Below are 22,529 nucleotides of genomic sequence, written 5' to 3'. Positions count from 1 at the left end.
CCCCTTCTGAAATGAGTCTTATGTCCTACAGTCAGACAAGGTAGGTCAGAGAATTTCTTTATGATCAACTCCAAGACAGAGAGGCAGGAGAAGATTATATTTTCACCTGCTCCTTTTTCTCTCCAAGGATGGCCATAGAAACTTTCTATGGCCATCCTTATGGCCATCCTTGGAGAGAAAAAGGAGCAGGTGAAAGGAGGAAAGTAGAAAGTCAGAGAGAGAGAGAAAGAGAGAAAGAGAGAGATTGTTTTCTGAGGTCTGCTTCTGAGGCCTAACGTGCTCTAACATTGTAACAAAAGACTCTCTTTCACTTTTAATGCTCCAAAGCTGATCTGAAACTACTTCAGGAACCAAGGACAAAAAGCCACTCTTGAACAAAAGGTATGCTTGTTGTTTTAGTCACTTAGGAATGAGAACTATGGGAGTCATGAGCCAGGAACTGTGGACAAAAATAATTATTTATATATATATAGCATACAAAATACATGTGTTCATTGATGGTTTATGTTATTGGGAAGGTTTCCAGTCCACAGCAGGCTATCGGAGATAAGTTTTGGAGGAGCCAAAACATGGATTTAGGATGGGTGCCCCTAACCCTCATGTTGTTCAAGGGTCAACTGCATAGATATATATATATATCATAGTATCACAGAGTCACATCTGAATCTTGGAAAGGGAGGACAGAAAGTATAGAACACATCAGAGCTACTTTTCCCACTGGGGCTTATGTCAATTCTGGAGAGAGAAGCTGAGAAACTGAGTGATACCTCTGATAGCCTTGAGAGAAAAGCAACAGGGATTGGTATCCAGGGCCCACCAAAGATGAGAAGCAAAAGAAGTTAGGGTGAACTGGAAATAGATCTTCAAGGAGAAAGCATTTCATCTTCAAAATATCTTAATCCCTCAAACTGGAATAATGGGATCCTAGAGTATTAGTGCCTTCATGCATCTAGTTTTAAAAGCAAGCATAAATCTTCCCTAGAAAAACATCATCCAAAGCCTCAATTATTTCTACAAAATATTTAGAAATAATAATGTCCATTACATACTCAAAAATAATCAGACTAGCCAAACAGGTGATGAAGTAAGTTCTTCATTGAAGACTGCAGTGTAATAAATGCAAAAGGAATGACAGAAGTTAGGAGTCCCTCCTGGCTTCTTACCCCCAGTCTCCTAACAGCCCTCTACCAATGGTAGATAAAATCTGTAGAAATACAATTTCATTGTATTTGTTCTATATGGGCTCCTAGAGGTCCCTCATGGGAATAGGCCCTGAACTCACAACAGCAGCCTTCTCATTAACTTACGGTGCATTACCTGGGGCTTCCTTTCCTCCCCTGTCTCACTTCTCCACTGTGCTTCCCTGGATAAAGTCCCAAATAAACCACTTCACTCAAATCATTATCTCAGAACCTGCTTCTGGGGAACCACCCTAGACCTGAACTCACAGATAAATCTTTATAGCACAGAAACTGGGATAACTAGGCATGGTGTGCCTCCTGATTCAATGCAAGGGAGTAAATAGCACCACCTATGAAGTACTGTTGCTGAAAAATAAGACAATTGGCAAGAATTCTTCTTAACAAAGTATCACCAGAATCTAAGTAAGCATCCAGATCTAACTACCAGGTGAGAAGCAAGTTAACCAACATCACATGGAGGGAAATAGCCAAATCCAGAATATGGAAAATCCCACAGGATAATGACTCAGTTTCTTCAAAAGATAAATGTCTCGAAAGGGGAGTAGGAAGGAGAGAAACCATTAGAGATTACAGAGATTTAAGAGACATGTCAAGAAAATACAATGTGTGGGCCTTGTTTGGATTCTGATTGGAACAAACCAACTTTAAAAGATATTTTTGAATACAATCAGGGACATGGGAATTATTCCCCATTTTGTAAGATATAATAACAGCACTGTGGTTTTATGTTAAAAAAAAATCCTTATCTGTTAGATAAATAGTTGGATACACATACATACACACGGTGGGGTGGTATTTGCTGGAAAAATTACATATCTGTTTTAAAATACTCATAGAGGGGGAAATGTTGCAGGGAGAGATGAAATAAGATTGAAAAAGATGTTGATAATTATTGGTGCTGGATGATGCATAATGGTGATTTATTTTTTCTCTCTATATTTAAAGTTCTGCATAACAAAAGTTTTTAAAAGGAAAAAAAGCATTTTCAGCCAGGACATTTCAGAAATACGACCTGAGGCCAATGAATGTGTTCGATGGCAAGAGACTTTTAACTGATGGTTGTCAAACTTCGATCTATATCAAATTCACCTGGGAAACAAATAAAGCCTGAGAAGGTCCAGGCTACCTGAAGTAGGACGGAGCTTGGGCCTTACGTTTTTAACAACCTTTCAGGTGATATTGATAACAATCAAAATTTGAGAACCATGGCTCTAAAACTCCATCTGAAAAGCCACACTCAACAGCGGAAGACAGGCAGAGCCAGATTAGTGAATCTCCGAGTAAACAATAACTTTATTACGGAGTCCTCCAGATGTCATACATGCTCTATAAGTGGGGTGAAACAGCAAAGTAAATACCCTCTATGGAGCCCTCCACATTAATCCCCACTCCATTAAATACAGTACAGGGCTGCAGCCAGAGGCAGAACAAAGAACAAGGAGGTCAGAGCAGAAGGCCATCCTTTGAGAGAAGACATCTCCTGAATGGAGAAGAGAATGAAGGAGAAGAAAAAGGCGTTGAGACAGGAAGAATGGGGGCTGGGGGACTAGGAAATGAAAGCAAAAAGAGAAAGATGATAAGGATAAGAAGAGAGAAAGTGGAGAAGAAACAATAAATGAAGAAAGAATTTTAAGAGGAAGGAATTAGAAGAAAGAAAATAAAAAAGGAGATAGAAAGTAGAATGACACTGATCCATTCAACAAGTACTTACTTGATCTCCTACACTGTGTCAGATGATGTGGTGAGTGCCAAGAATGAGACAGTGTCCAAAACAGAATCTTCCTTCAAGCATTCACTCTTATGGGAAATGGAAGGGGAGGAAAACAAAGGAAGATAAAAGAGAAGAGAGGTGGCCAGGTGCGGTGGCTCACATCTGCAATCCCAAACCTTTGGGAGGCCAGGGCAGGTGGATCACTTGAGGTCAGAAGTTTGAAAGCAGTGTGGCCAACATAGTGAAACCCTGTCTCTACTAAAAATACAAAAATTAGCCAGGCATGATGGCGGGCACCTGTAATCCCAGCTACTCGGGAGGCTGAGGTGGGAGAATCGCTTGAACCTGGGAGGTGGAGCTTGCAGTGAGCTGAGATTGTGCCACTGCACTCCAGCCTGGGTGACAGAGCAAAACTCCATCTCCAAAAAAAAAAAAAAGAGAGAGAAAGGAAAAAAAGAAAGAAAGAGAGGGGAGTAAAGGGGAGTAGGTAGCAATTAGGAACAGAGAAAAGGAGAGAAAAGGAATATGAGAAGACGAAAAGGGTTTGTGTTTTTTTTTCTGAGACGGAGTTTCACTCTTGTTGCCCAGGCTGGAGTGCAATGGCACGATCTCGGCTCACCGCAACCTCCGCCTCCCAGGTTCAAGCAATTCTCCTGCCTCAGCCTCCCTAGTAGCTGGGATTATAAGCATGTGCCACCACGCCCAGCTAATTTTGTATTTTTAGTAGAGAAGGGGTTTCTCCATGTTGGTCAGGCTGGTCTTGAACTCCCGACCTCAGGTAATCCGCCTGCCTCAGCCTACCAAAGTGCTGGGATTACAGGCGTGAGCCACCGCGCCCGGCAACAAAAAGGGTTTTGTCCCTCATTGAACCAGAGAGCATGAAACCTTCCTAACATCCACTGGATGAAACTATATTATTATCTATCTCTAATTATAAATCCTCAATGAAGCATAACATTAAAGTGCCTAGTTTCCATTAGTAGAAGTTATCCTGTATTTGGTATCATACCTATATATATGGTATTTACATATGTATACAATTTTTCAGCCAACATTTTACCTAGAGATTGTTTAAATTTTCTTCCTGGGCTTCCTAAAGATTCCAATATTTCACTTAACCGTAATGTGACTTCTGCCACTATCACAATGTCAATGTCTTCCATTTTATAGCAGTGAATTACTTCATTTATCTGCCACAGAAGATAAATCCACTAAAAAGAGAAAATACTCAGCAAAATCAATTAAGAGTATATAAAACTGTACAAATAGTCACATTTTTCAAAACTTATACTTCCTTGAAAAAAAAACAATGTTCTAATCATATGGAAATATTACACAGGTACCCCTCTTTATTAATGTCTTAATTATAAATAAAACTCAGTAATCCTTTTAAAATGATATTTAGTAATCAATCTGTTTATATAAATTTATAAAGTAGATTCATTTAAGTTTGGAGTCTGCACATCTATAGCCATCATGGGAAATTTATGATCTGTTATTTGTACGTATCAGTGAATAGTATCTGTATCCTCAAAAGTTCTCACTGTCCATTCAAAGCAGCTATTATGATTACTATCAACATCCTCCTTATGAGTGAGGGGGAAGTAGGTGTTTCAGGCTCCACATCAGGTGCCTTAGATTGTCTTTCATGGCCGGGCATGGTGACTCACGCCTGTAATCCCAGCACTTTGAGAGGCTGAGGCGGGTGGATCACTTGAGGTCAGGAATTCGAGATGAGCCTGGTCTATATGGTGAAACCCGTCTCTATTAAAAATACAAAAAGTAGCCAGCGTGGTGGCGCACACCTGTAATCCCAGCTACTCTGAAGGCTGAGGCAGGAGAATCGCTTGAACCCGAGAGGTGGAGATTGCAGTGGGCGAGGATCGTGCCTCTGCACTCCAGCCTGGGTGAAACAGCGAGTCTCTGTCTCGAAACAAAAAAAGAGAGGGAGAGAAAGAAATTGTCTTTCATGCCTGTATCCCCAAAGCTTAGCACATAAAACCAACTATCACATTTTGGGACCTGAGATGATAAAATGGTATTTATGTACTCACATTATTACTTAACAGAGTACATGACAAAAATCACACCTATGCATACTAATGTAGCTAATCTTATGCAGCTTCCAAATTACCAAAGCTATGATATTTGTAATTACTAAAATCTTTTCTCCTAAGTTTCCAGGTAATAATATTCAAATGCACACCCTTCTCCCTCCTATAAAGTAGCTCTTTTAAATAGTCTAAATATATTATTGCAGGACGGAGAAAACCTGACACTCTTACTTCTCTGTATTCTCTATTATTAATCTTCTTTTTGAATTTAACCAAGGTTATATGACCTCAGATACACTATATTTATTTTTTATTTTTATTTATTTAGAGACGGAGTTTCACTCTGTTGCCCAGGCTGGAATGCAATGGGGTGATCTCAGCTCACTGCAACCTCCGCCTCCTGGGTTCAAGCAATCCTCCTGCCTCAGCCTCCCGAGTAGCTGGGAATGCAGGCACACACCAACATGTCTGGCTAATTTTTGTATTTTTAGTAGAAACAGGGTTTCACCATGTTGACCAGGCTGGTCTCGAACTCCTGACCTCAGGTGATCCACCTGCCTCGGTCTCCCAAAGTTCTGGGATTACAGGTATGAGCCCCTGCGCCTGGCCCATACTATATTTATTCTTCACTTAAAAGCTTGAGGCCAGGCACAGGGGCTCGCACTTGTAATCCCAGCACTTTGGGAGACCAAAGCAGGTAGATCACGAGGTCAGGAGTTCAAGACCAGCCTGGCCAAGATAGTGAAACCCCATCTCTACTAAAAATACAAAAATTAGCCAGCCATGGTGGTGGATGCCCGTAATCTCAGCTACTCCAGAGGCTGAGGCAGAAGAATTGCTTGAACCTGGGAGGCAGAGGTTGCAGTTAGCCAAAATTGTGCCACTGCACTCCAGCCTGCGTGACAGCGCAAGACTCCATCTAAAAAAAAAAAAAAAGAAAATGAAAAAAAGCCTGAAAAGACCAAGCGTGGTGGCTCATATCTATAATAATCCAAACACTTTAGGAGGCTGAGATGAGCAGATTGCTTGAACCTGGGACTTTGTGACCAGCCTGGGCAACATGGTAAAACCCCATATCCACAAAAAAATAAAACAAAATTGCTGGGCATGGTGGTGTATGCCTGTAGCCCCAGCCACTAGGGAGGCTGAGCTGGGGAGGATCACTTGAGCCCAGGAGGCAGAGGTCGCAGTGAGCCGAGATCACGCCACTGTACTACTCCAGCCTCCAGGACAGAGCGAGACTCTGCCAAAAAAAAAAAAAAAAAAAAAGGCCTGAAACACCTCTTCACACCTCACAACAAACAAAATTAGAACAGGAGTGCAGGGAACACACATTAAAATAAAGGGTCACTCAGCACTAGAAAGAATATCTTCTTTATATATGTATATATGCAAATGAAAGTCATTAACCAGGTGAAAAATAGGAAAAAATTAGATTTGAAATGTGTATGGCAACTTGAATTAGCAATAGCAAAAAACATGTGAAAGGAAATGCAAAAGGAATACTTTGTTTGTACTGATTTTCTGGGTGAATTTTACATAGTCATTTCTGGATATATTGAGCCGCTGAATTCCTAATTTGCATTTCTGCCATAGGAACATTATCGTATCCACAACAATTTCTTTATCAGGTTGAACATCCTAAAAACAAAAGTGAGAAGGTAAATGAGTAGGAATAATAAAATATATGTATATAACATTTACTGTGTGCCGAGCAACACTCTAAGAGCTTTACAAATACTAACACATTGAATCTTCATAATGACCCTATGAGAGGAGTCCTAGTGAGATCCTCCCCATTTTACAGAGGAGCAAACTGAAACACAAGGAGATTAAGTGATTTTCCCCAACAAGAAATGACTTAAAGAGTGGCAGATGGGAGGGATTCAAACCTAAGTAGTCTAGCTCCAGAGTCTTCACTCTTTTATTTTTTGAAACAGGGCCTCACTCTGTCGCTCAGGCTGGAGCGCAGTGGCACGATCTTGGCTCGCAACCTCAGCTCACTGTAACCTCCGCATCCCAGCAGGTTCAAGTGATTCTCGTGCCTCAGCTTCCCAAGTAGCTAGGAATACAGGTGCGCACCACCACACCCAGCTCATTTTTGTATTTTTACTAGATACAGCATTTCACCATGTTGGCCAGGCTGGTCTCAAACTCCTGGCCTTAAGTGATCTACCCACCTTGCCCACCCAAAGTGCTGGGATTACAGTGTAAGCCACCGTGTCCCACCTAGATCCCTCACTCTTAATGAATGCTCTATGCTCTTCTGCCTCTCTAAAAGGAAAAGTCCCAAACACTTTTAGGCAAGTTTGCAAACCAATTACTCCCATCCGACTGTGAAATTTACATATACTTTTCTCTTTTTAAAATTATTGCATTAAAATAATAAGGAATTGTATGGGCGCGGTGACTCAGACCTGTAATCCCAGCACTTTGGGAGGCCAAGGCAGGTGGATTACATGAGGTCAGGAGTTCAAGACTCCTGACCAGTTCAAGACTGGCAAGCCGGGCAAACATGGCGAACCCCCATCTCTACTAAAAATATAAAAAGTAGTTGGGCATGTTGTCGTGTGCCTGTAGTCCCAGCTACTTGGGAGGCTGAGGCACGAGAATCACTTGAACCCAAGAGGCAGAGGTTGTGGTGAGCCAAAATTGTACCGTTGTACTCCAGCTTGGGCAACAGAGCAAGACTCTGTCTCAAAAATAATAATAATAATAAGGAATTGGAGCAGGGGTAGATGAACTAGTAACTAGAGAAGCAACGGGGAATTGGGAAAGTGTAGAGACAAGAAGGAAAGGGAAAAGCTGAACAGAACCTCACACTGAGTGTCAATTGATGAGCCAGAATGAGTATGTCTTCTCTCATCCAAGCTACTTGCCTTTTTGCAAAAGAAAATTGTTACTCATTATAGTTAAACTAGAAAAATAATGAGTTTATGATTAAAACATACCAAACCTGGAGCTCTCTGAGGCTGCTCTAAGACCTAATTTGCATATGTAGCACCTTCCTACACTGTTTGGGAATACGACAGATATCAATAAATGTTTATTGAATTGAATTAAATTGAATTGAATTGAATTGAATTGAACTAAGACATATATCATTTTAACAAAACAGATAAATGAAGGCCAGGCACAGTGGCTCACACACCTGTAATCCCAGCATGTTGGGAGGCTGAGGTGGGCAGATCACCTGAGGTCAGGATTTTGAGACCAGCCGTCCAACATGGTGAAACCCCATCTCTACTAAAAATACAAAAACTAGCTGGGCAAGGTGGCGCACACCTGTAATCCCAGCTACTCGGAAGCCTGAGGCAGGAGAATCGCTTGAAACTGGGAGGCAGAGGTTAGAGTGAGCTGAGATCGCACCACTGCACTCCAGCATGGGTGACAGAGTAAGACTTTGTCTCAAAAAAAAAAAAGAAAAAGAAAAACGGATAAAGGAAAGTTCCCTACCTTTTTAAGCCTTGATCTCTATTTTATGGTTAGCTCTCCCACTGTAATAATGTATTTACTGCCAAACGCCTTTCTTTCAAAAATTAAATACCTGTCATAGGTTATAACTTATCCTGACAAACCCAGAAGAAATGAAAAATATTAGAAAGCAGAACTTCTCAAGTCCCTTACTGTGCTTCACTTACCTGGGCAAAAGTTAATACAGTACTCTATAATTGTGGTTTACATACTTTTCAAAAATGACAATATAACCAAATTTTCAAATGAAATTTCATCAGAATACCAGTGTTATATACAAAAGTAACAAAAACAGATTAGGGAGCTACTACTCAAAGCTAGGCTTCTCAATTATCCTCAGCAAACTAACACAGGAACAGAAAACCAAATACCACATGTTCTCACTTACAAGTAGGAGGTGCAGCAAACCACCATGGCACACGTTTACCTATGTAACAAACCTGCATGTCCTGCACATGTACCCCAACTTAAAATAAAAATTAAAAACAAATAAATTAATTTTAAAAACACACAAAGTTAGGCTTCTGAGGATCCCTGAAATTTGTTTAATAACCACTGCTATATTATAGTGGTTTTACCTGAACATTTGTACCCTCAGATAGGTCATTTTTTAAATACTGGCCATTGTGTGGAAAGTGACTTCCAATAATAACAAGGCTTTGTACTCATGGACTGAAAGCAGTATTTCATTAAACATATTAACTCTTCTTAAAAACCACTGCCTCCTTTCCTTCACTATTAGAAACACAGCCTGAGAATTTCCCAAAAAGGTACAGACACTTAAAATGACAACAATAATAAAACGAAACTTAAAACTACAACTCAGAATCTAACTTAATCCTATATTCTAAAGATTAAACAAAATAAAATTGTAGCAAGGCGTAATTGCTGTGATATTTTAATTCTGGCCTTAAGTTAGGCACAAAAACCTACTTCCACACTAATAAAAATTATTTAAAATAGCTGTTTCACCTGGGGAGCAGTGCAGACACAGAAATACAAGGTTGCTGCCAAATGGAAAATATCCTCTGAATATCCACAATTCTTCAAACAAGTATCTAAATTCATAAAGTAGAGGAAAATGAAACAAAAAATCACTTCCAAAATTTCAAATAGAAAAGGCACAGAAACACAAATTGCTACAAAAATGACACAAATGATAGGCGGGCAAATATCATGTCAATAAGACAAATTAAATACTTCTATATGAAAACTAATCTTGACTGGGAGCAGTGGCTTATGCCTGTAATCCCAGTACTTTGGGAGGCTGAGGCAGACGGATCACTTGAGGTCAGGAGTTTGAGACCAGCCTGGCCGACACAGTGAAACCCTGTCTCTACTAAAAATACAAAAATTAGCTGGGCATGGTGGCAAGCCACTGTAATCCCAGCTACTCAGGACGCTGAGGCAGGAGAACCCAGGAGGCAGAAGTTACAGTGAGCCAAGATCGTGCCACTGCACTTCAGCCTGGGCAACAGAGTGAGACTCTGTCTCAAAAAAAAAAAAAAAAAAAAAAAAAAAACAGAAAAGAAAACTAATCTTAGTGGCTCTAATCCAATAAAAATAGACCATTATTATCATAAATCCAACATTTGTATGCTATGTCCAAAAAGAAACTGAAGAGGCTTATAATATTAAAATGCATACAAAATAAGGTAGTTGAAAGAAAAATAATAAAAACATTGATTCAGAAATCAGTAGAAGGCATATATATCATTACTTGGTACAAATTACTTACTGCAACTGATAAGCCATACAATACTTTAAGAACATGACAAAACATTAAAAAGCTGGAATTAAATAGTTCTCTTTGGTGTAAAAAGTAGACACTGCAGATTTTCAATTACACACAAAATAACTTTTAGGATTTGAAAAGTCCTAGAATGGCAAACACTGCAGGCTGGAAAGAGACAGGAGATTACCAAACCTTCCCTTCCTAACATCAGTTCCTAACATGAACTGATGACTTTGTCCTCTGATTCATTGCCTTACGGGCCTCCCTCTTATCCAACTAAGCCAGAAGGTAAATAGAACCTCATTCCCCTACTCAAAACTGTCACTCAGAATATAATCTAGCATCCTTACAAAACCCAGGAACCACATCATCTAGCACCCAGCTACTTCTCTAGCCTTGTCACCTACCACACTCGGTCACACATGCCCCCATGCCATTCCTGCAATCACCAAACACACTCTTGTCTCAGGGCCTTTGTATCTCTTGCTCCCTCCGCCTTCAATATTCTTTCTCTCACCACATCTATAAAAGAGCATATTTCGTCAAACTAAATTTTTGAACGGACAAATAAATACTCACCATGAACAGCAATTTTTTTTAAATAAATTTGAACCGACTGTCCTTCTTTATAGTTTTCCAAAGGAAGGATCAAACCTTTGTTTCTCTTTACATTAATTAGTGGTTCCATTGCAATTAGAAGAGTTAAATCCTTCTCTGCTTTCTTTGACTCTGGATCATCCTGCCTCTTGGAGAAGTATATCCCACACGTTAATTAGTAATTGGATGTCATTTTAACAAAACAAAACCAGGAGGATGATTTTGCATATATTACCTGGAGAAAATAAATAATATGTGCAGCAGAAGATTCAAATAAACTCCACTCCTCATAGGTAAAAGCTAATTTTATAAATTTCACAGCAGCATCCACAGAAATAACATTTTTTCTTTCTATCATAAGTTCCAGAAGAGATGTTTTTGGAAAATCAAGCATTCCATCTGCACCAATATTTGACACTAGGAAAGGAAGAAGAGAGTTTTGAATATCATTCATGCAAATAAATATTCATTAAATATTCACTATACACACTTCCAGGCACCAGGAAAACACAATCCCTGCTTTCATAGGATTTATGTTCTAGTGGGGGAAACAAGAAATCTTAGTGGCCAAATACAGGGTAGTGCTTTGGGGACAAATAGGAAGGGCATCCAACAGATCTAGAGAAGGAGGGCAGTTAGGGAAGGATACTCACAGGAAAAAGAATGGAATCTCAAACACAGAATGAGCAAGAGTTCCTAGATACAGACTGGAAACTTGGGAAAGAGATCTAAAACGGGGACAGAGCTTTTAGAGTCATCATTACATATCCGCAGTAAATAGTAGATTCAGCCATGGATCATGTTGCCTTGCACAGAATAACAAGAAACAGCAACATTTAAGAGAAGAGCAGAGGGAATAAAGGCTGCAAAGGTGAGTGTTTAGAGAGAAAGGAGTATTCAACAGTAACACATACATACAGAAAGTAAAGAAGAAAAGGACTACCAGGCTTATTGGCATGCACCTATAGTCTCTGTTACGCAGAAGGCTGAAGCAGGAGGACAACTTCAGCTCAGGAGTTCGAGTCCTGCCTGGGAAATACAGCAAGATCCTGCCTCTTAAAAAAAAGAAAAAAGAAAAGAAAAGTAACTGAAAGTGACCCCTGGATTGAGCAATGTCCATGACATTCTTAGTAGAATGCTAGGGTCTACCTAATGTATAAGAAGAAAGAAAATACTTAGGAACAATGAAAACAGATGATTCCTTCAATAAATCTGGCTGTGCCAAGAAGACGTATAGGGAGGAAGTTGACAGAAAACACGGAAGCCCAGGCACAGTGGCTTATGTCTGTAATCCCAGCACTTTGGGAGGCCAAGGCAGGTGGATCCCTTAAACTAGGAGTTTGAGACCAGCCTGGGCAACACGGAGTAACCCCGACTCTACAAAAAGTACAAAAATTAGCCAGGTATGGTGGCACATGCCTGTATTCACAGCTACTCAGGAGGCTGAGGTGGGAGGATCGCTAGAGCCCAGGAGGTCCAGACTACAGTAAGCCATGATCGCACCATTGCACTCCAGTCTGGGTGACAGAGTGAGACCCTGTCTCAAAAAAAAAAAAAAAAACAACGACATGGTATAATGGGACCACTTGGACACTTACAGGGATTAGGCTTAATGACACAAAGAGAAACATCCTCTCCATCTAAACCAGAGATGGTGGAAAAGGATCGATACGCATGAGGGTAAATTTGGGGGTTTGAGTGAAGAAAGTCAAGGAAATTCTTATCTAAAAACTTGTATTTTTCTTGGGAAGAAAAGAGCCCAAACCATGGCACCAGAGGTTCCCTGCATTCAGATGGGCATTTGCACACACATGTGCACCCGCATGCGCACACACACACACTAAACTCACCTAAAGGCATAGGAGCTAACTCAAGGCTTTTCTCCCTCCTCTCAGGTGGACACTGAAGCCAAGTCAGCTAACTGTTCCAAGAAGGAAAGCTCATGGGAAAAAAAATTAAAAGCAAAAACACCTTGAAAGAAAAACCACAAATGAAGCATCCTTTACCACAAGAAGCAGGAAAATGGAACAGCACAAACAAGAACTTAAGTGAAAATGTTATCTCAGAAAAATAAAAGACGATATTAGAAACATGAGGCAAAAACAACTGCTGTGAAAAAGAACCAAGTGGATTCAAGGTATAAAGTATATCATCGTTGACGGTTGGGCGCAATGGCTCACGCCTGTAATCCCAGCACTTTGGGAGGCCAAGGCAGCCAGATGACCTGAGGTCAGGAGTTTGAGACCAGCCTGGCCAACATGGTGGAACCCCATCTCTACTAAAAACACAAAAAATTGGCCTGGCGTGGTGGCGCATACCTGTAGTCCCAACTACTCGGTAGGCTGAGGCAGGAGAATCACTTGAACCCAGGAGGTGGAGCCTGCAATGAGCTGAGATGCTGTGCCACTGCACTCCAGCCCAGGCAACAGAGCAAGACTCTGTCTCAAACAAACAACAAAAATAACAAAAAAGCATATCATTGTTGAAACAAATAATTAAATAGGTAAACAGAAGAGTAGAACAGAGAGAATCAAAGATCAAATTCCTGACCTGAAAAATCAGATAGAGAAAGCTTCCCAGAAGGCAACAGAATAAAGACATAAAAAGAATAAAATAAATAAGACATAGAGGATGAACCTCTATCCTGTTAACATCTGTCTAATGGCATTTTCAATGCCTTGAAGGATTTTTTTAAATAATGAATATAAGGAAAGAAATTTAAAAGTAACATGAAAAAATGAAAGAAAGATATAAGACCTCAAAGTATCTGCTGCATTACTAAACCCACCCCTAGATCCAGTAGAATAAAATGTAAGAATGTCATAAGAAAGCGAAAATTGTAAAAGATACATCTATAAAACAAGAAGATTTAAACTGACATTAGACTTCTCAACAGAAACACTACATATACAAGACAATTAAGAAATAGCATCAAAATCTTAAAGAAACTTGTAAATAAACTATTATATCCATCCAAACTACTTCAAAATTCTTAGAGTTTGTATTTGAGCAAAAAGAAATGAATTTAGACAGAAGCAATGAAAAATGGGAAGTAATGATGAGGAGGAAAAAAAATCTTAATAAAGGTATTTTCTGTCTTAAAAGCAATGACCAGGACTTGTATTCAGAACATAAAAAGAGCTCTCATAACTCAAGAGAAATAACTAACAATGCAATGAGAAAGTAAACAAAAGACACTAGAGAAAGGGTATACAGATGGCAAATAAACACATGAAAAACTGTTTAACATCTTTAGCCATTAGGGAAATGCAAATTAAAATCACAGTGGGATATTACTACATACCTATCAGAATGGCTAAAATAAAAAACTAATGATACACCAAATTCTGTCAAGGATTTTCTGAAACTGGATCATTCACACATTGCTGGTGGAAATATAGCAGAGTCACCCTGGAGAATAGTATGAGAGTTTCTCACAAAACTAAATACTAATTTATCATGCATCTGAACCACCAATTGCACTGTTGAATGTTTTATTCCAGAGAAATGAAAACTTACCTTCACACAAAAACTTGTACTCAACTGTTCATAGCAGCTTTATTTCTAATAGCCAAAAACTGGAAATAATTCAAAAGTCCTTCAAAGGGTAAGTGGTTAAACAAACTGTGGTGTGTCCATACCATAAAATAATACTCAACAGTAACAAGTGAACCTTTTTTTTTTCTTTTTGAGACAGAGTCTTGTTTTGTCACCCAGGCTGGAGTGCAGTCGTGGTGATGTGATCTCCAGTCACTGCAACCTGCGACTCCTGGGTTCAAATGATTCTCTTGCCTCAGCCTCCCAAGTAGCTGGGACTACAGGCACAGGCCATGACGCCTGGCTAATTTATTTTTAGTAGAGACAGAGTTTCACCATGTTAGCCAGGCTGGTCTCGAACTCCTGGGCTCAAGGGATCAGCCCGTCTTGGCCTCCCAAAGGGCTAAGGTTACAGGCATGAGCCACTGTGCCCGTCCAAGTGAACTATTAATATACACAACCTGGATACATCTCAAGAGAATTATGCTGACTGAAAAAACAGACAACACACATACGGCCACCTAATTTATGACTAAGGGATACTGCAGCCAATGAAAGGAAGTTATCTTCAATAAATGGTGCTCTGTCAACTGAATATACATATAGAAGTACATAAATCTTGATATCTACTTCGTATCAACAAAAAAGATCTGATTTCTAATTAAAGACCTCATGTGAGGGGTAAAACAATAAAATTTATGGAAGAAAACATATGAGAATATATTTACATTGGGGTAGCTGAGACTTCTTAACCACGACACACAAAGGATCAACTATATAGAATATATTGATAAATTGGACTACATTAAAATTAAGAATTTCTGTTCCCCAATGGATATCATTAAGAGAATGAAAAGACAAGCCGCCAAGTAAGAAATGATATTTATAATACTTGTATTCAGTAAAGGACTTATATCCAGAATATATAAAGAATTCCTACAAATCGACAGAAAAAAGGACAAAAGGTTAAAATAGGCACCTCACAAAATAGGATATCTAATAGTGAAAAAAGTGTATGAAAAGATGTCTAACTTTATCAGTAATCAGAGAAATGTAAGTCTATACTGCAACACCACTGAATTCACACCAAAATGGACAAAATGAGAAAGACAGAAAATACTGTCAGAGAGATTTTGGAGTAATGGAACCCTCATAAAATGTTAATGGGTGTGCAAACTAAAAAAACCACTTTGTAAAACAGTATCTGATGAAGCAAAATAGGAATATCCCATGCTCTTACAATTCCACACTAACAGAAATGCATAGCAGATGTTTAACATATTTCTCTGAGTAATTTATAAAATAAAAAGATGAAAACTATCCATAGGGATAGAGAAGACCTAACCACATGATTTACTAGCTTAACTTAATCAACATATATATAAAGCAATGCACCCAACAACAACAAAAAAATACATAGTCTTTCAAGTACACACAGACTATTTACCATAGCTGGTCATTTGCCAGGCCATCAAGACTATCTTAACAAATGTTCACATTTCCAAATAATACATAATATGCTCTCTGACCATAGTATAATTAACAAAGAAATCAGTAACCAAAAGATAGTTAGAAAATCTCCCATATTTTGATTCAGAACCCATATATCAAAGAATAAATCATGTTGCATATTAGAAAATATTCTTAACCAAATAGTAATAAAGATATGATATATCAGGACTTCAGATACATAGCTAAAGCTGAATTTAGAATAAATGTCTTAATATGCATTTAATGCAAATAATAACAAATCCTAAAAATCAATGATCTAAGCTTCCAAGGCAGTAAGTTTTTTAAATCAGTAAAGCAAACCCAAGAAAGTACAATAAAGGAAGTAATGAAGAGCAAAAATCAATAATATGGAAAATGGACATACAATAGGGAAGATCAACAAGGTCAAATATTGTTTCTTTGCAAAGACTAATGAAATTGGTGAACCCTTGGTAATAAGAGAGAAGGCAAACTGATCAGTTACTGTGAAAAAAAGGACATCAAACAGATTCTACAGACATTAAAAAGATCATGATGAGATACTGGAAATCCTTAATGAAAATTTTAAGGCTGGGCGCAGTGGCTCACACCTGTAATCCTAGCACTTTGGGAGGCCAAGGCAGTTGGATCACCTGGGGTCAGAAGTTTGAGACCAGCCTAGCCAACATGGCGAAACTCCATCTCTACTAAAAATACAAAATTAGCCAAGCGTGGTGGTGGCACATGCCTGCAATCCCAGCTACTTGGGAGGCTGAGGCAGGAGAATCACTTGAACTGGGGAGGTGGAGGTTGCAGTGAGCAGAGATCATGCCATTATACTCTAGCCTGGGCAACAAGAGCAAAACTCTGTCTCAAAAAATAAATTAATTAATTAATTAATTTAAATATTAGATAAAACAGAAAATTTTCAAGGAAAATACAATTTACCAAAGAGATAGATTTTTTTTAAAAGAATGAAAAGAAAATCTGAAAAATTTTATATCTATGGAGGAAACTGAATTCATCATTTAAAATATTCCCATACAAAAAATTCCAGGTACAGATGGCTGCACCAGAAAATTCAACCAAACATGTAGGAAGAAATAACACCAATATGACACAAAACATTTACAGATAATGGAGAAAGAGGGCATACTTCTCAACTCATTTTACGAGGCTAATATGACCTTGTGATCAAAACCTAAAAAGAACATTACAAGAAAGAAAAGTCTGTCCCATCAACAGAGAAGCAAAAATATTAAACATTACCAAACAAATCAAGCAATGTATCAAAAGGCTAATCCTTACCTCCAAATTAGGTTTATTCCAAAAACAGGATGGTTAAAAATTAGAGAAACAATCCATATAATCGACCACATTAATACAAATAAATGAGAAAGCCATTTGATCAACTCAGTAAATCTCAATAAATTCAGAGAAAGCTTTTGCTAAAATTAAACTATTCAAGATTTAAAAAAAAAAAAAAAAACAGCAAACCAGGAATAAAAGAAACATCTGTGATCTGCAAAAGGGTATCTATAATAATTATTCAGTAGATATCTCAAATAATGGCAAAATGTTGAAAGCTTTCCAACTGAGGAAAAAATTGAGACAAGCGAGTCTGCTATCACCACTTCTTTCCATGTGTTATTGGAAATCCTCGACAGTGCAATCATCAAGAAATGCAAGAAAAGAGAAATTAAAAGATTAAGGACTGGACAGAAATAAGCCATTCATAGATGATTGTATATACAAAAAAAGTCCCTCCAAAATCTACTAATACATTATTTGAAATATCAATTGACCTTAGCAAGGTTGCTGAATTCAAGATCAATATAAATTATATCAGCTAGGCACAGTGGCTCACACCTGTAATTCCAGCACTTTAGGAGGCTGAGATGGGTGGACTGCTTGTGCCCAGGAGTTCGAGACCAGACTGGGAAACATGGTGAGACCCCATCTCTACAAAAAATACAAAAATTAGCCAGGTATGGTGGCATATACCTGCAGTCCCAGCTACTTGGGAGGCTAAGAAGGGAGGATCACTTGAGCCCAGGAAGTTGAGGCTGCAGTGAGTCATGATCATACCACTGCACTCCAGCATGGGTGACAAAGAGAGACTTTATCTCAAAAACAAACAACCAATCAAACCAAAATAAAATAATATAAATTTTATCAGTTTCCCATGTATGGACTATCATGCTAAAATTTTTGTTACTCATGTCTATCATTCTATCATAAAACAATATCTTAACATCTTATTTACTTATCAAAAGTTCTCTTCCTGCCATAAACAATTCTGAGACAACATCATGAATCTCTACTTCATCTGTAACAATGGGTCCAGTTTGCAGTATTCGCCTGTTTGAATCAGAAAGAGCTTCCAAGACAGCCAGAAACCGGGATGCAGTGCTATCAAACATCTCATCCAATAGCCGCTCTGTGACAGTACGTGGCCATGATAACTGAAATTGAGAAAAAAAAGTTCAGTCCATTTGTTAAAGCTATTATATTGTGGGCGCAGTGGCTCATGCCTATAATCCCAACACTTTTGGAGGCCAAGGCAGGAGGACTGCTTGACCCAAGGAGTTCGAGACCACCTGGGCAACACAGTGAGACCTCCATTTCAACAAAAATTTAAAAATTGGCCAGGCATGTTGGAATGTGCTTGTAGTCCTAGCTACTTGGGAAGCTGAGGTGGGAGGATCACCTGAGCCCAGGGAGGTAGAGGCTGCAGTGAGCTAAGGTCATGCAACTGCACTCCAGCCTGGGTGACAGAGTGAGACCCTCAGGGGAAAAAAAAGACAAAAAACCCTGTTATAAGGCAAAGAAAAGTAAGGCATGCTTAATCAATGCTAAAACAGAGAGCAGTTGGTCTAACAACAAGCAGGTAACAAAAGATACCTGCTTTTATGTTTTCATTTTTTGAGATGTCACTCCAGATTTCATTAGAGATATCATGCTGCCATTACATCAAAGACTTTGTTGTTTCTTCATATGCTTGTGTTTCCAAGGCAGCATTAAAAGGTTGTTTATTATGGTTTGCTTATTAAGCGAGCATAAATCTTCATATGCTTTATAGTATCTTCATTATAGCCTTAGGAACTGATATTCAAACTTTGGTTACCTAAGAATCACTCAGGGGTGCTTTGTAGATTCAAGACCAAATTTCCAGAGATTTGGTGTGTCTGGACACTTTTAATAAGCACCACAGGATATTCTCATGCAGAAGGTCCTCAAGCCAAAAGTTGAAGCAATATTTAGCAGTATAAATAACAAGGTTTGTGGTAATTAACTCTAAGAAAGAATTGATCAGCTTTATGCTAACAGGCTAGTGACTGTTTAGAACCTGTGTGGGTTCCCAGTCATTATGCTTTGTACTGGCCCCAAATGACTGCACTTCCTGCACATGCTTCCTGCCACACTTCATTCTTCTCTCCAACAAATGACCTGTTCTCTGCATTTAGTTTGCCAGCAAATAAGAACTGTAGTTCTAGTTGACTTTTCTAGAATCCTTATCCAGCTAGAAGATATCCTCATAATTCCCTTGCTTTTATTTCTCTTATTAAGGCAAAGTCAGAAAGACAGAAAAACAAAAGCAGGGATAAAGTTCGCTTGAACTACTTTCCTGCAAACACTAGCTTCCCTACTCATAAGCTTCTGTACCTTTTCAATCCATAGGCCAACTGATATGTTAAAAGCTTCAACAAGAGACCGGGCACAGTGGCTCATGCCTGTAATCCCAGCACTTTGGGAGGCTGAGGTGGGTGGATCACGAGGTCAGGAGTTCGAGACCAGCCTGGCCAACATAGTGAAACCCTGTCTCTACTAAAAATACAAAAATTAGCCAGACACGGTGGTGTGCACCTGTAGTCCCAGCTATTTGGGAGGCTGAAGCAGAAGAATTGCCTGACCCAGGAGGTGGAGGTTGCCGTGAGCCAAGATCATGCCACTGCACTCCAGCCTAGGTGACAGAGTGAGACTCCGTCTCAAAAAAACTTCAAAAAAATTTGAACTTCATGCCCTGCCTTCTCTTTTCTTATAGAGGTAAGAGTTTTTCCTAAGATTTTTATTTAGGTTAAAACAGAGCTTTTAAAAATACATATTGAAACAGCATAATCAACTTTACGAATAATTAGAAGTATTCAAAATGAAATGGTAAAACCCAAGTGAATAAAACAATGAAATTACTTATAAAATTTCATAGAAAAACTAGCAAAAAGAATGGAATATTTATCAGAGCTGCAAATAAAATATTAAGTAAAAGATTTTGAAATATAAATATTTAAAAGATCTATAAAAAAGAATTAAAGCTGAAGCAATAAGGAAAACAATGGATTGTCAAGTATAAAAAGCAAAATAATAATGTCTATAAAAATAATGAGCTCATTCAAGTATATTTTGAAAATTAAAATCCCTAGTAGATAAATGGTCAAAGACTGTGAAAAATAATTCACACAATGAAAGAAAAGCTGGCTCAAAAAAACAAAGTTAAAATGGCAAGCCATCTTATGAAAACTGAATTAGCAAAGAAAAATAAAATAAAACAAATAATAATATAAAAATAATAACAGCTTGTGGTAAAATAATTGGTACTTGCAAGTTGTCACCTTGAAAATAGGAATACTCGTTTTGGAAATCAAGTTGGCAATATATATCAAGGGAAATAAAATGTCTATGTCCTTCGATTCTATAATCCTACACCTGGAATTTTATCCACAGGAAATAAAAGAAAGAAAAAAAATAAGCATGTCTGAAGATGTGGATGATGTCAATACTTAAAATAGCAAAAAAATTTGAAAGAACTAAAATAATAATGACAAAATAGACAAATTATGACACATATACTGCATAGGATATATTATTATTTAAAATGTCAGGATGAATGAAAATCTGAATGGCACAACTGTACAGTCTGGTTCCATCTCTAAATCTATGGTCTCCATGACATCTACTCTAGGAGATGTATTATGTTAATTTCCCAACATCACGTGTCTATTCCTACCTAGTCAAGCTCTATTTATCACTGACCCCCAGCAAATTTTGCCTACTCTGGCTTCTAAGTTATGACCATGCTCTGACCCTTCATTTGGAATGTTTATCTCTATTCTCCCTGTCTAGCCAAATTCTGTCCATTATTCCAAGGCCCTTCAAAAAGCCAGGGCTGCAATTTAGTATTTCTATATTCCACTATACTTGAAACCACAGTAGACACTCAATACATGGTTGTTGAATTAATAAATAATAAATAAACAATAATAGCTAATATTTACTGAGGACCTACTTACTATCTGCCGGGAACATTCTAAGGGCTTTACATGTAACTCATTTCATCCTCACCATTATCATTATTTATTTATTAATATTTATCACAAGCTATAATTATTTTATTTATTTTTTATGATGTAATTCTCCACTAGAATGTAATCTTCATCTACTTGTTCACATAGCAGGTACTTAAAAATATTTATTGAATAAATCACTAACTAATCAATCATTAGGAGTCTGAATTAGTAGTCCTTTAAAAAAATATTTTGAGAGTCAAAATGATTTACTGTGAGTTAACAACTTACATACAAACCCAGAAATGTTTCAGAAAATATGTTTAATGCATATTGAAATTAATTTATTTGGTAGAAACATAATAAAATTATTTCATACACAGAAAACAGGACATTCTGCAAAATATGCCAAGGTAATATAGGATGATATTATGAAAAGAATGTGTTGACTAGTCTCTGAAACAACTACTCACTAAACAATTACAATTTTTTCTTAAAAAAAAAAATCACCAGAACTTTTCATTCAACAATTATCTTAAGGGAAATCAGATATAACTTAGTTTTTAATGTAATTTTATCTGGAATTTTAAACATTTTTCTTTGAAAATGTATTTAGTTTTGCTACCAGGATAACTAAGTCCTAATAATATTCTAAGTAACAACAGTCTTGCAACTTTGGGTATTTAAATTTGTTTGCGCAGAGAAAAAAAAATGCTGGAGAGAAAAAAAAAATTGTTCCCGGCCTCTTACAAAGACTATAGCACCGCTACTTAATCCCAGATGCAGGCAGCTTAAAAGCTTATCCGAGGAATTGCCTATAATTTAATTAATTACTCACCATTTAATAGACTGTTGGTTAGTAAGGGATACATCTTAAAACGGATGTATAAAATGTACCTGCGGGCTCAGTAGTCAATATTGTCACACTAAGTAGCAATGGAAAGGTACCATGTCCAAAAACCATTTGTATTTAAATATAATAATTCATTTAAAAGAAAGAAAAAGGATTACTCCTAAATGTGTTCAGAAGAAATGAAGAAAGAGAGTAGCAGTGATTGGAGTAGCGGCCAAGCACTGGACTTAAGAGATGCAGGTGCTGGTTCTGGTTCTGCCAGCGGCTGCCTTTGTGATCTTGAGCCAGTCATTTAAATACTGCAGGTTTTATTTTCCCATCTGTAATATAAAATGACTGAACCAGATGATTTCCCAAATCCTTTCCAGGTTCTGAGATTTGATACACCTCCTCTGTAAGAAACTGTTCATCTCCTTCACCATAGATTCATTTTCAATCCCTACACGGAAGCTCGCAGAAGAGGGTATATATCCATCTAGAACAGTCAGGGAGAGCTTCAAAACGATATAGAACTGGGCCCTGGGGGATATTAAGAGTCAGGAAGGCAAAGGGAAGAAGAAAAAAAAGACAAGGGGAACAAAAAGGGCTGAGGGCCCCACAGGCCTGACGTTGCC

General features: G+C 38.1%; 1 protein-coding gene across 2 annotated transcripts in view; it reads right to left on the bottom strand.

Moving 5' to 3' along the window:
- CFAP54 (cilia and flagella associated protein 54) overlaps nucleotides 1-22,529 on the bottom strand; it is a 382,780-nt gene that overhangs the window by 326,878 nt on the left and 33,373 nt on the right. For both annotated transcript variants that reach the window (XM_050749308.1, XM_050749309.1), the window contains exons 9-14: nucleotides 18,047-18,245; nucleotides 11,009-11,190; nucleotides 10,756-10,921; nucleotides 9,414-9,499; nucleotides 6,474-6,608; nucleotides 3,974-4,124 (exon numbers count right to left, since the gene is read on the bottom strand). In XM_050749308.1, coding sequence (XP_050605265.1) covers nucleotides 3,974-4,124; nucleotides 6,474-6,608; nucleotides 9,414-9,499; nucleotides 10,756-10,921; nucleotides 11,009-11,190; nucleotides 18,047-18,245 — 919 coding nt within the window. The remainder of the gene's footprint in view (nucleotides 1-3,973; nucleotides 4,125-6,473; nucleotides 6,609-9,413; nucleotides 9,500-10,755; nucleotides 10,922-11,008; nucleotides 11,191-18,046; nucleotides 18,246-22,529) is intronic.

Source organism: Macaca thibetana, chromosome 11, assembly GCF_024542745.1.
Source record: "Macaca thibetana thibetana isolate TM-01 chromosome 11, ASM2454274v1, whole genome shotgun sequence".
Lineage (NCBI taxonomy): Eukaryota > Metazoa > Chordata > Mammalia > Primates > Cercopithecidae > Macaca > Macaca thibetana.
Note: the sequence above shows the minus strand (reverse complement) of the source record. Positions and strands in the feature narration are given on the sequence as shown.